Here is a 15099-nt window from a genome sequence, read left to right on the forward strand (position 1 = left end):
ATCTTTCGAGTAGGCACTGTCTCACGTTGTTGGACGTGACTCCAGCCACATAGGTGTCTCGGATGGCGAGGTCCATATGTTGAGTGGCCGTAACGGCCTGGTAATTGCAGCTTCGTGCAAGGACTTTGAGGTCGTGTAGGTACTCTTCCAGTGATTCGCCGGGACGCTGGCGGCGAGTGGTGAGGAGGTGCCGCGCGTATACCTCGTTCATGGGCCTTACGTAGAGGCGCTCTAGCATCGCGAGGGCGTCTGCGTAGGTGGAGGCTTCCTCGAGTTGATCAGAGATTCGATGGCTCACCCGTGCGTGGAGGAGACTCAGCTTCTGTTCGTCGGTAATGGAAGTCGAGGAGGAGGCGACGTAGTAGGCCTTGAAACAGTGGAGCCAGTGCGAAAATATCTCTTTTGCCTCCACGGCCTGCGGATCGAGTTCCAGTCGGTCAGGTTTGAGGGCCGATTCCACAGTGGCGTTGTAGTTGATTAAATTGATGCGACCATCAATTCACACGAAACCAGGAGTAGAAGTAAACTGTGGCTTTAATCAACTAGAACAGTGCCTGCCTGCGACTGATCTGTTAGTGGGAGCCGCAACTGCTCTGATACCTCCCCTCAAGGGGAGGAGCCAGGGGCGGATTCCACACAGGCCCCAACATGCTACATCATAGGTAATATCTTACAATGGTCTATAGGTGGAGCCCACATGGGCAACAGCGTAATACAGATATGTACATGGTGAATTGTTACAGCCATACATTCACCACAACATGCAGGTTCGAGACTTTGCCAGAAAGGAGATACAGAGCTTCCCAGTAGAGCCGGCTTCCACATTGTTGGAGGAGGTGCTGACGACAGTGGGACCAGAGAAGGGGGTGGTATTGGCGGTTTACGGGGCTATTTTGGAGGAGGCGAAGGCGCCGCTAGAAGGGATCAAGGCAAAGTGGGAGGAAGAGTTGGGAGAGTGTATGTAGGAGGGGTTCTGGTGTGAGGTGCTCCGGAGGGTGAACGCCTCCACCTCGTGTGCGAGGTTGGAGTGGATACAGCTGAAGGTGGTGTGTAGAGCGCACCTTACAAGGGCGAGGATGAGCCGGCTCTTTGAGGGGGTAGAAGATGTGTGTGAATGTTGCGGGGGGTGGGGTGGGGGGGGGGGGGGGGGGGGGCAAACCACGTTCATATGTTTTGGTCCTGTCCAAAGCTGGAGGATTACTGGAAGGAGGTTTTTAGGGTAATCTCTAAAGTGGTACACGTGAAACTGGACCCGGGCCCTCGGGAGGCCATATTCGGGGTGTCGAATCAGCCGGGGTTGGAAACGGATGCAGAGGCAGATGTTGTAGCCTTTGCCTCGTTGATCGCCCGAAGGCGGATCCTGTTAGAGTGGAAATCAACCTCTCCACCCTGTGCCCTGTCGTGGCTGGGGGACCTGCTGGAATTCTTGATGCTTGAAAAGATCAAATTTGAACTGAGGGGAAGGATGGAGGGGTTCTACAATTCATGGCCATTATTCATTATGCACTTTCGAGAATTGGATCACATCGAACATTAGGGCGGAGGGGGTTGCTGGGAGGTTTGGGGGGAGAGGGACTGTATGTGTTAATGGTGACTATGGGTGATTCCTGATTCCTTTTTGTCATTTGTTTATGTTAACATGCGGGCTAATGTCTGGGGTTTGGTGGGAGGATGGGATTGTTTTATTGCTATGGGGATTGACATTACATTTATTACTGATTATTGTTTATTCTTGGGTGTAAATTTGGGAGAAAATGTGAAAACAAAGGAGAATAAAAAATATTTTTTTAAAAAGTACATGTAAATGGTCATTCACCAGTACCTGTTGGCTAAGAGCAAAAGCTAGCAGCCATAGCAAGGAGAACACAACTTACAGCCTAGAATTCAATAAATAAAAATCGAATCACCTAATAAAATCACTTTAAGACACGTCTTTTCCCTCCCCTACATGCCCTCAAAATTTATCATTGGACTATAACTCAGAAGCGTAGGCTAATGCAGTGAGAACTTGGGTTCATAATCTTACCACAGCAGATGGCAAAATTTGAATTGAATTAATAAATCGGGAATCGAAAGCTAGCCTCAGTAATGCTAACCATGAAACTCTTAGCGATTGTCATAAAATCCCATCTTGATCACTAACCTTCTTAAGGAAAGGAAATCCACCATCCTTACCTGGTCTGGCCTTCATGTGACTCCAGAGCCACATCAATGTAATCAACTCTTAACTGTTCTCTGAAATTGCCTAACTTGACATTCAGTTGAAGGGCAATTAGGAATGAATAACAAATGGTGCCTTACCAGCAACACCCACATTTTATGAACACATTTTTTTAAAGTACGTAATTTGCCAGGTCTGCTTCCAAGGTTCCCTTTGAGAGCTAGAAGCCTGGATTGCCCCAGCCACCATCCAAAAGTTCAAAGTATACACAGGAATGGATTAGAAACTCTGTGATCAATTCTTTTTACTTAAAAATCAAAACATTCTTAAGAAAATATAAGCAAAATACTTTCCACAACTAATTCGTAACACTAGTGGCACAATTTTACAGCTGCGTCGTGCTCGAGTGAGATCCAGGACCACCATGACTGGAGGGTTGGGGCAGGGGATTGGTGGTCAGCCCGCATTGTGGAAGAAAGTGTCAGAGGCGTCATATTTCTCCGGTGCAATGTTTTTAATGGTGTACATATGTGTCCCCAACTGTCCCTTGCCTCCGATAGAGCCCACCCCCCACTACCCCACCCCTCCCAACCTTTCCTACCACCTCTTCCCCCTCACCCCATCCTCCCCCTTCTCCCCCTCCCACCACCGTCCTTGCCCTCTAAGTGATCCTCGACCTCATAGAATTTTTTTTTTACAGTGCAGAAGGAGGCCATTCAGCCCATCGTGTCTATGCCCTTGAAGAGCACCCGACCTAAGGCCACACCTGCACCCTATCCCCGTAACCCAGCAACTCCATTCTGACAGCCCTGGCGGCCCCCAATGTCTGAAGCATGGTGTTGATGCCCTTAGCGATGCTCCTCAGTGACTGGCACACGCTCTGGAGCACCCTGGCAATGCCCACCTGTGACTGGGACATGCTCTGAAGTGCTTCGGCAATGCCCATCTGAGACTGCGACACGCTACGTATTGCCTCATAAAGGCCCACCTGAGACTGGGACACGTCCCTGGCGGGTCGGACATGTTGTCGAGGCTCTCAGCCATGGCTGTCACTGACTGAGGCACGCCTTGGACATCTGCATCTCATGCTGCTGATGTCATGCACGAGGCTCTCCACTGCGGTTGCAACCCTATCAGTGTTGGCCTCTGTTGCACGCATTGCTGCCTCTATTTCCTGCACCCATAGCCTCTGACACTCCTCCATTCGGCTATGGACCTGCTGGAGTGTCGCTGACATCCCCCTCTGAATATCATGGCAGCACCCTATCGACTGCATCAGCTCAGGGTTAACCTGGTCCAGAGGCTCAGCCTCTGACTGGGACACTGCTGGTTCCTGGGATCCAGCAGACCTCCAGCTGATGGAGATCCTACGGGATAATGGACATGTAGTCAGTGGGAGGGAGGGGTCATTCTGTATGGCATTAACAACTGACCTGTGACTGGTCATCTGGTTGGCGACCGTTGGATCCTCACCTCTGCGCCGCACGCCAAACTCTTATGTCGGTGACCGATCTGTCCTCGGCCACCCTCACGACCTCCAAGGCCGTTCCATATAGGGGGTGAGGATTCTGATGTCCGGCACCCCATTGCTCATCTGGGCCTCTCCTGTCTGTTGTGGACCAACTTCTCCTGTGGGGACACAGAGGGGGCCCCGTGAGCCATACACTTCGTTCATTGCTGAGAGAGCGGGGGAGAGATGCGGGGATTGAGGAATGCGGTGGGGAAATGGGGGGTATAGGGGAGTGGACCAATTAACATTTGATATCGGTGATGCCTCGCCGCTTCGAGTGTCGGGAAGCTCGCGGCCGTTCCGACTCACTACCACACTCAGAAACCTTTCCATTGAATCGCGCCCCAATGGCCATCCTTTGTGGCTGATGTGTTTCCAACTATTTCCTCAGCCCAACCATAAATCATTAATGGGAGACAAGGTAAACTCATGAGGGAGCAAGGAATAGCAGATCACATTGATAAGGCAAGATGAAGAGGGGTGGGAGCACACTTGTCTGAAGCATAAACATTGATGTAGACCTGGTGGGTGATGCACTAAGCGTCAAGAACCACAAAGACATGTGAGACTTTAACTAAGGCTTTAATACACTACATAGGAAGCTTACCTGACACAGACGACGCCAGACAAAATGGGTCCTGGTCACAGAAGTTGGTCTTATACTGAACTCTCGGGGGAGTGGCTAAGGCGGAGCTCTCCGTGGCCAGGTCAGGTTACATACAGGTGACCGAACCTCTACAGAGCTGCAGTACACTACACAGTACCATACACAGGATTACAGGGCCACGTTACACACAACTATGTACAATACTAGGGAAGTACAGTGGTGTATCACCACATTCCCCACCACAGTGGGTCAAATAGCTTATTTCTGTACAGTATATTCTGTGGAATTGATATTCAGTACAGATCAAGAATTTAATATCTGCAGGGCAACACATTTATTTTCAGCTAAAAAAATTGAATAGGTATTTTGCTGGCATTAAATGGCATTTTGTTGCTATTTAAATTATTAATAATTGCTTGCACTGGGCGTACAATCTCAGAACTTTTAAGTGGCATCTGGCATTACACAATTTCTACATTTGGGGCAATCTAATGGTTCCACTTAAGTTAGAATAATAAGAAGGAGAACAATCTGAGAAACAGGTGAATGGAAGAAATATAGTTGCTGATCAGATAAAAAGAAGGTGGGCTCACAAAGTTTTTTCAACAATATATAGGCCTAGGACGACACTGGCTGAGTTTATCCAAGGATAAGTGCATAGAGAGGCTGCGTTTCTCTAGGAAGGCTGTTACAGACTTTTGTTGCCTTTTGAAACAAGTTCTACAACCAATTGCTACAAACCAAAAACTACTGATGTCCTTTTTGAGGTCAAGTTTATGGTAGTGTCAATATTTTTACCTTTTGCTCCTTCCAGGCTGCAATTGAGAATTTCAGCGAGTCTGCAGTTCATGGTTTCTTTAAAAGTGGTGCCATTGTTGTTCGAATAAGCAATTCCATTACTTTTCTCATGGACAATCAAAAATTGTAGAATAGGATTCGGCACTTGCACAGATTGCAGACTTCTCCCCCATCCAAGGCGTTTCTGACAGCCCTCATATTGCTTTATGAGCTCCTTCAGATGACCCCCTTCTTTGAATTGAAAGACCTTTCACTCCATTAATGTGGCATGATCACCAGGGGAATCTCATGTAGGTCTGTGTTTACTCTCTTGGCAGATATCATGGCACATAGGCAGTAATGTTCCGTCCCCATATTGCCCTGCACAGCATGCTGGTCGTTTGGGGACCAGGGCGATCCCTTCCAGTTGTTTTATGATGCTTCTCAGGAACCTACTCTTGTTAGTCAATCTACAGATTTGTGTCTCAATTTAAAGCTTCATTGAGCAGATATTTGGACACTTCAAGCAATGATTCCTTTGCCTGGACAGGTTTGATGGTTTCCTCCAGTACAAGCCAAAAAGAGTGTCCGATATCATTTCCTGTAAGCGACATAATGCTACTTAGAAATGGGAGCACATGGTTCAGAATTACCGACGTACCTGCGCATTTCCACTCATCTTGCTTGTCTATGTAATGTTTACTTATCATGAATTATTTTGATACAGGATGACTAAAGCTTCAACTCGGAATAGTGCTCCCAGTGACTACTCCAGCTTGACTGATTCTCAGTTTCTTTTTGGATCACAATTCTGTCCTGAGAATTCAGAATCACAGGATTTCAACCTGCCTTCAAGAACACTGAAGAATTCCCAACAAAACTCACAACAGATTGAAGTAAGACGACTCTGAACTCTCTGAGCTGGTGTCTGAACCTTCCTCTTCTGGTACATGAGGTGTAATGAAAATAAAATGCAGAGTTCACAGACAGCCATTATAGGACAAGCATAGACATTTTTATTTAAAGTTTGTGTGACATGAGCTGAGTTAAGAAAAGTAATAGAGGTACTGGCACCTTGACTACCAGCGTGTTGAATTAAATAATTAAAATCCTTGTTTGCATCTTCAAATCCCTACAAAGCCTCATCCATCATACTTCTGCAACCTCTTCCAGCCTTCTACCTGCCTTCTGTATCCTTGAGTCCTCCTTCTCCATTCTTCTATGCTCCTCCTTTCTTTTACCACCTGCCTCTTAGACTCCCTACTTACAGTCTTCGGCCTCTTCACTTCTCTCTTCATCCATAAACCCATTCTCAAAAATCATCTTTTAAACCAAGCTTTTAGTCATTTCTAATTCTGCCATCAACTCTAGGCATCTATTCCTTTATTAATTTTGATTTTTTTTCTCCCCACTTTTCTACATTAAAGTTGTTACATAAATGTAAGTTGTTGCTTGTTGTCACGATAGCACAAACAATGCACGTCACTGGAATTTGAGGATGACATATCAGAAATTTACTGATGAGTCACAAGATATTTGGGTGACAGTGTGTAGGAGAGTTTCCTATTGCATATTATCAGACTATTCAGATCCTGTCTTGATTTATCTGTCTGATACAGTACTTAATTTATTGGAAATGGGTTTGACTTGTGGTGTAATATGTCGCCGCTCCCTATTTTCTGCAGTGATAGAACACAACCTTTGAATCTGATGTCCTGAAAATTGAGATTTCTGGTTATAGCCATGTAACTGTGAATAGATGACAAAAATGCATTATATCTCTAAAAGGGGAAATCAGAGAGGAAATCAGCTCAGGTTGCTCTCTGTTAGACCTTCTAGCAATCAGTTACAGATGACATTAAAAGAGACCCAAGAGCAAGTCACCTTTTTGATCTCTTGACTATGGATCGTTTATAGCACAGGAAGATCATATAAATGAAAGTGGAGGAAATAATTAACAATGTTTTTATCAATAAATGAAAGATAGATTGTGCAGTTCAGAGATGTCCCCAGATACTTAAATGTCAAATAAAAAATTGATGGCAGCTATGAAGCAAGGTATTTTTGTCACAAATAAATATTTTACACAGATTTATGAAATATATGGAATAGAATTTGGCAAGATCGGAGGTAAATAGTTTTTCACGTTAGAAGATAAATATTTGGAACTTCCGGGTGCGGCGATGACCAGCTGAGTCGCACGTTTCGGCAGCTCCCGGTGGAACGGACTTTTGGGCTCTTAATAAGAGCCCCAACGGCAATTTTAACGGCTAAAAGTACTGTGCAGTGAACCAGAAGGGAATCCCCCCTGGATACGGATGAAAAAAGTAGAGGAAGGTGGCAGGATTGCGGTGGATCCTTTAGAGCAGCGGCAAGGAAGGCAAGCAAAAACCAAGATGGCGTCGGAAGGTGGCAGTTTAATATGGGGCCCTGAACAACACGAGTTTTTGAAACGCTGCGTGAAAGAACTGAAAAAGGAAATGAAGAAGGAGCTGTTGGCCCCGATACTACAGGCAATCGAAGGGCTAAAGGAGGAGCAAAAGACCCAGGAGCAGGAACTCCGGGTCGTGAAGGCAAAGGCTGCCGAGAATGAGGACGACATACAGGGCCTGGTGGTGAAGACGGAGATGCACGAGACACACCATAAACGATGTGTGGAAAGGCTGGAGGCGCTGGAGAACAACGCGAGGAGGAACGACCTAAGGATTCTTGATCTTCCTGAAGGTGCGGAGGGAGCGGACGTCGGGGCATATGTGAGCACGATGCTGCACTCGTTAATGGGAGCGGAGGCCCCGGCGGGTCCGCTGGAGGTGGAGGGAGCATACCGAGTGATGGCGCGAGGACCGAGAGCAGGAGAAATTCCTAGAGCCATAGTGGTGAGATTCCTCCGTTTTAAGGATAGAGAGATGGTCCTTAGATGGGCAAAGAAACCTCGGAGCAGTAAGTGGGAGAACGCGGTGATCCGTGTATACCAAGACTGGAGTGCGGAGGTGGCGAGAAGGAGGGCGAGCTTTAATCGGGCCTAGGCGGTGCTTCACAAAAAGAAGATAAAATTCGGAATGCTGCAACCGGCAAGACTGTGGGTCACATATCAAGGGAGGCACCACTACTTTGAGACGGCGGATGAGGCGTGGACTTTTATCGTGGAAGAAAAATTGGAATGAGCGGGTTATTAAAAAAAGAACGTTTGAAACAAAGTGGTGGGGCGAGTATGGGGGGGCGAAGAGGGGGGTAAAAAAGGGGGGAAGAGGAGTTTTATGTTATTAATCCTGCGATGTAGTAACTTTTCTTTCTTCCACAGGAGGTGGTGGGGGGAGGAAAGGAGGTGGAGGAGATGGGGCGTTGGCCATTGGGGGCGGGGCCAAGGGGGAAGCGCGGGCTCGGTTCCCGCGCTATGATAATCATGGCAGGAATAGGGAAGCAGGAAGGAGGGGGCGTCGCACGGTGCGAGCCGAGGTCACGGGGGGAAGCCGAGGTCGGCCAGAGTTTGCTGACTTCTGGGAGCAACATGGGGGGTGTAACTACGCTAGTGGGGGATCTAGCGGGGGGGGGGGGGGGGGAGGGGGGAATTATTGGGCTGCTGCTGCTGGGGAGAGGGGGGAGCTGGTATGGGGTGGGATGGGCGGGGGGGCACCGCCTGGGGGGGACACCGCTGCGTGGGAACCGGGTGAGGAGCTGGAAAAAGGGGATGGCTAATCGACAAGGGGGGGTGGGGTAAAAAGCCCCCCAACCCGGCTGATCACGTGGAACGTGAGAGGGCTGAACGGGCCGATAAAGAGGGCACGGGTACTCGCACACCTTAAGAAACTTAAGGCAGACGTGGTTATGTTACAGGAAACGCACTTGAAACTGATAGACCAGGTGAGACTACGCAAAGGTTGGGTGGGGCAGGTGTTCCATTCGGGGCTAGATGCGAAAAACAGGGGGGTGGCTATATTAGTAGGGAAGCGGGTAATGTTTGAGGCAAAGACTATAGTGGCGGATAGCGGGGGCAGATACGTGATGGTGAGTGGCAAACTACAGGGGGAGACGGTGGTTTTGGTAAACGTATATGCCCCGAACTGGGATGATGCCAATTTTATGAGGCGTATGCTAGGACGCATCCCGGACCTAGAGGTGGGAAAGTTGGTAATGGGGGGAGATTTCAATACGGTGTTGGAACCAGGGCTGGACAGGTCGAGGTCCAGGACTGGAAGGAGGCCAGCAGCAGCCAAGGTGCTTAAAGATTTTATGGAGCAGATGGGAGGAGCAGACCCGTGGAGATTTAGCAGACCTAGGAGTAAGGAGTTTTCGTTTTTCTCCTATGTCCACAAAGTCTATTCGCGAATAGACTTTTTTGTTTTGGGAAGAGCGTTGATCCCGAAGGTGAGGGGAACGGAGTATACGGCTATAGCCATTTCGGATCACGCTCCACATTGGGTGGACTTGGAGATAGGGGAGGAAACAGAAGGGCGCCCACCCTGGAGAATGGACATGGGACTAATGGCAGATGAGGGGGGGTGTCTAAGGGTGAGGGGGTGCATTGAAAAGTACTTGGAACTCAATGATAATGGGGAGGTCCAGGTGGGAGTGGTCTGGGAGGCGCTGAAGGCAGTGGTTCGAGGGGAGCTGATATCAATAAGGGCACATAAAGGAAAGCAGGAGAGTAGGGAACGGGAGCGGTTGCTGCAAGAACTTCTGAGGGTGGACAGGCAATATGCGGAGGCACCGGAGGAGGGACTGTACAGGGAAAGGCAAAGGCTACACGTAGAATTTGACTTGCTGACAACGGGTACTGCAGAGGCACAGTGGAGGAAGGCACAGGTACAGTACGAATATGGGGAGAAGGCGAGCAGGTTGCTGGCCCACCAATTGAGGAAAAGAGGAGCAGCGAGGGAAATAGGGGGAGTGAGGGATGAGGAAGGAGAGATGGAGCGGAGAGCGGAGAGAGTGAATGGAGTGTTCAAGGCATTTTATAAAAAATTATACGAAGCTCAACCCCCGGATGGGAGGGAGAGAATGATGGGCTTTCTGGACCGGCTGGAATTTCCCAAGGTGGAGGAGCAGGAAAGGGTGGGACTGGAAGCACAGATTGAAATAGAGGAAGTAGTGAAAGGAATTAGGAGCATGCAGGCAGGGAAGGCTCCGGGACCGGATGGATTCCCAGTTGAATTTTACAGGAAATATATGGACTTGCTCGCCCCGCTACTGATGAGGACCTTTAATGAGGCAAAGGAAAGGGGACAGCTGCCCCCGACTATGTCAGAGGCAACGATATCGCTTCTCCTAAAGAAGGAAAAGGACCCGCTGCAATGCGGGTCCTATAGACCTATTTCCCTCCTAAATGTAGACGCTAAGATTCTGGCCAAGGTAATAGCAATGAGGATAGAGGATTGTGTCCCGAGGGTGGTCCATGAGGACCAAACTGGGTTTGTGAAGGGGAGACAGCTGAATACGAATATACGGAGGCTGCTAGTGGTAATGATGATGCCCCCACCAGAGGGGGAAGCGGAGATAGTGGTGGCGATGGATGCCGAGAAAGCATTTGATAGAGTGGAGTGGGATTATCTGTGGGAGGTGCTGAGGAGATTTGGTTTTGGAGATGAGTATGTTGGATGGGTGCAGCTGTTGTATAGGGCCCCAGTGGCGAGTGTGGTCACGAATGGACGGGGATCTGCATACTTTCGGCTCCATAGAGGGACAAGGCAGGGATGCCCTCTATCCCCATTATTGTTTGCACTGGCGATTGAGCCCCTGGCAATAGCATTGAGGGGTTCCAAGAAGTGGAGGGGAGTACTTAGAGGAGGAGAAGAACACCGGGTATCTCTATATGCGGATGATTTGTTGCTATATGTAGCGGACCCGGCGGAGGGGATGCCAGAGATAATGCGGACACTTCGGGAGTTTGGAGAATTCTCAGGATATAAACTGAACATGGGGAAAAGTGAGTTGTTTGTGGTGCATCCAGGGGAGCAGAGCAGAGAAATAGAGGACTTTCCGCTGAGGAAGGTAACAAGGGACTTTCGTTACTTGGGGATCCAGATAGCCAAGAATTGGGATACATTGCATAGGTTAAATCTAACGCGATTAGTGGAACAAATGGAGGAGGACTTCCAGAGATGGGACCTGGTATCCCTGTCACTGGCAGGGAGGGTGCAGGCGGTTAAAATGGTAGTCCTCCTGAGATTCCTCTTTGTGTTTCAGTGCCTCCCGGTGGTGATCACGAAGGCTTTTTTCAAAAGGATCGAAAAGAGTATCATGAGTTTTGTGTGGGCCGGGAAGACCCCGAGAATGAGGAAGGGATTCTTACAGCGTAGTAGGGGTAGGGGGGTGCTGACATTACCAAGCCTAAGTGAGTACTGCTGGGCCGCCAATATCTCAATGGTGAGTAAGTGGATGGGAGAAGAGGAGGGAGCGGCGTGGAAGAGATTGGAGAGGGCGTCCTGTAGGGGGACTAGCCTACAAGCTATGGTGACGGCCCCATTGCCGTTCTCACCGAAGAAATACACCACAAGCCCGGTGGTGGTGGCGACTTTGAAAATTTGGGGACAGTGGAGACGGCATAGGGGAAAGACGGGAGCCTTGGTGGGGTCCCCGATCAGAAATAACCATAGGTTTGCCCCGGGGAGAATGGATGGGGGATTTGGAATATGGCAAAGAGCAGGAGTGACGCAACTGAAAGATCTGTTTGTGGATGGGAAGTTCGCAAGTCTGGGAGCGCTGACCGAGAAATATGGGTTGCCCCAAGGGAATGCATTCCGGTATATGCAACTGAGGGCTTTTGCGAGGCAACAGGTGAGGGAATTCCCGCAGCTCCCGACGCATAAGGTGCAGGACAGAGTGATCTCGAAGACATGGGTGGGGGACGGTAAGGTGTCAGATATATATAGGGAAATGAGGGACGAGGGGGAGATTATGGTAGATGAGCTGAAAGGGAAATGGGAAGAAGAGCTGGGGGAGGAGATTGAGGAGGGGCTGTGGGCGGATGCCCTAAGTAGGGTAAACTCATCGTCCTCGTGTGCCAGGCTAAGCCTGATTCAATTTAAGGTGTTACACAGGGCGCATATGACTGGAGCACGGCTCAGTAAATTTTTTGGGGTAGAGGATAGGTGTGCGAGATGCTCGAGAAGCCCAGCGAATCACACCCACATGTTCTGGTCATGTCCGGCACTACAGGGGTTCTGGATGGGGGTGACAAAGGTGCTTTCGAAAGTAGTGGGGGTCCAGGTCGAACCAAGCTGGGGGTTGGCTATATTTGGGGTTGCACAAGAGCCGGGAGTACAGGAGGCGAGAGAGGCCGATGTTTTGGCCTTTGCGTCCCTAGTAGCCCGGCGCAGGATACTGTTGATGTGGAAGGAAGCCAAGCCCCCGGGGGTGGAGACCTGGATAAATGACATGGCAGGGTTTATAAAGCTGGAACGGATTAAGTTCGTCCTAAGGGGATCGGCTCAAGGGTTCACCAGGCGGTGGCAACCGTTCGTCGAATACCTCACAGAAAGATAGAGGGAATGGAAAAGAAGAAGGTAGCAGCAGCAGCCCGGGGGGGGGGGGGGGGGGGAGAGAGGGTGGGTGGGGGGAGGAACCAGAAGGACTCTCAGGGTTGTTAATATATATGTATAATATGTATAGGTCGTTGCTATAAATAATTGTATATTGGACTGTTAAATCATATTTTTGGAGAGTGTTTATCTGAGACAAGGCAGTTGCCATTTAGTTTTAGTTTTTGTTATATATTATTTATTCTTTGTTTATAAAACAGGTCATTGTTATTTATACTGTTGTATTATTGTGTAAAGGATAAACAATGTACTGTGATGGTTGACCAAAAATTTTCAATAAAATATTTTTTAAAAAAAGAAGATAAATATTCCATAGTGGAGTAAAAGAACGCATTCCGAAGTATAAGGATATGAATCAGGATTGCCCATGTAATTTACAAGTGCCAATATCCATAATTTGAACGTATATCATTATACTGGGATTTCAGAGTAAAAATGTTGTCACCTGTTGTTGAGTGCCCATTAAACAAGCTCTATTATGATTTAGGTATTGAATTGAGATTGTGTGAATTATAAGAGCACAGTTGTATTCAATTGAGAAATTGTATCGTCTCAAGAATACATCAAGAACTAGAGGGCACAGATTCAAAATAATGGGCAAAAGGAGTAGAAGTGATGTGAGAAAAAATGTTTTCAGCCAGAGAATGGTTGGAGTTTGGAACAAACTTTCTGAGGGGTTGGTGGAGGGGGTTTAATCGTGGCGTTCAAAAGGGAATTGAATTGCTACCTGAAAAGAAAGAACATGCAAGGTTATGGGGATGAGGCAGGGAAGTGGGACTAGATAGAATGCTCTTCCAGAGAGCCAGCGCAGACTTGATGGGCTGAATGGCCTACTTCTAACCTAAAAAGGTTCTGTGATTTTGTGATTTGTTTTAGATAGAGAGAAGGATCAAAATCCAAGAGAAATACCAAGCTAAGCTATTTCTCTTATTTTATAGAGTGAATCGAAGTTCTATGAGAAATATCAGGCTAAGCCGTACTTATTTGCTGCAGAAAGCAAAGAGACTCGTTCATTGACTCAATCTTGTGCTGGGAAACCCAAAGGCTTTCTGGAGCAGTTTGAGATTAGGAGGAGAAAAGCAAAAGACAAAGAAGAGAGGTAGTTATTGCAGGAAAAATAGCAAACAAATGCATTTTGATTCTTTCTTCAATATGTTTGAATACAAAAATGTGTTTTATTTATTATTATTTTAGTGAGCTCTTTAATAGCTGGATTTCTAAGCTCCAAGACAGCATTGAAGGGGTATGTAAATGTCAAGTTTGAACATTTTTTTGCAACACTAATTTTATTATAATAATAATCATCATTATTAGTGTCACAAGTAGGCTTACATTAATACTGCAATGAAGTTACTGTGAAAATCCCCGAGTCGCCACACTCTGGCGCCTGTTTGGGTACACTGAGGGAGAATTCAGAATGTCCAATTCTCCTAACAAGTACGTCTTTCAGGTCTTGTGGGAGACACTTTCAACATTCACTCCAACCGCATCAGTGACATGTGAACCCATGGTGTAATAGGCAGTAGGGCTGGCTATTATTCTAATCACTTTGGGATTGGATCCAGAAGGATATATTTTACACCTTTAGAGAAAATTATGGCTTATTTTCTAACTGTTATCCATTAGTTGCCTGACCAATATATAACAGCCCAGGTCGGCTACACTTAACAAAACAGCATGCAAACTTCATGATTCATATCTATTCCATAGCACTTACTGACTGGGCCCTGTGCCAGTAAACCAGACAGAAAACAGGAGAGTAGCTATATGACGAGAGAGGCCTATAACTGTGGTTCGAGTCACACCATTAGGGAGCAGCAGCTATAATGCTTAAAGATTATTTTGATATAGGGTGAGAGGAACTAAGGGGCAAGAAGGCTCAGGTGGATCATAAACCTCAGGATTAACCTGTTGGGTGGAATGGCCTGTTTCCGTGTTGTAGAAGTTACGCAGTTCTAGGGAGTGAGGAAAGGTACCCTGTCGTTATTCCTTCACTGTACGTCCAGGAGTCCTCTAAAACCTCTGGTCTGTAGGAGACTCAACTCAGACCCTTTTGGCAGGCATCCTGCTGTATATAAAATGAGGTGGGAGGCCATAAATGCTTCTTCTCATCTTAATAACCTCATAATACCCGAATCAGTCTCTACTACAAGTTGGCATACCAGTGCAGCCTCTAGAGGCAGAGATGTGATGATTTGTTTCTGGCCTGTTTTTCACTTTAGTATGGCAGTGGAACACCAATTCTTAGAGCACAGCAAAGAGGAAAATCTACCTTTTCATACCAAGTGCTTTTTCAGGTAATTAAAGATTTAAAAAGCTCATGAGGCTGATCTTTCTGACCTGTGTCCCATCTAGACTCTGGGCAAACAAAAAGACAGGATGGAGACCAATCACACTCATTTTCTAACCCCATTGTCTAAATGCCAAAGCTTCCTTCAAGGATCAGATCAAAACCTGCACTTGCAGTAGGTTCAGACCAAGTGCTGTCATGGCAATGAGCAGTAAG

The 15099-nt window shown here is 47.5% G+C and overlaps 1 protein-coding gene across 1 annotated transcript in view; it reads left to right on the forward strand.

Annotated features, from left to right (window-relative positions):
- Window positions 1-15099, forward strand: part of ccdc36 (coiled-coil domain containing 36) — a 70153-nt gene that overhangs the window by 13414 nt on the left and 41640 nt on the right. Inside the window, exons 2-4 of the mRNA XM_072470897.1 lie at window positions 5783-5951; window positions 13532-13692; window positions 13788-13836. Of these exons, the coding sequence (XP_072326998.1) occupies window positions 5783-5951; window positions 13532-13692; window positions 13788-13836 (379 nt within the window). The remainder of the gene's footprint in view (window positions 1-5782; window positions 5952-13531; window positions 13693-13787; window positions 13837-15099) is intronic.

Source organism: Scyliorhinus torazame, chromosome 13 (genome assembly GCF_047496885.1).
Source record: "Scyliorhinus torazame isolate Kashiwa2021f chromosome 13, sScyTor2.1, whole genome shotgun sequence".
Lineage (NCBI taxonomy): Eukaryota > Metazoa > Chordata > Chondrichthyes > Carcharhiniformes > Scyliorhinidae > Scyliorhinus > Scyliorhinus torazame.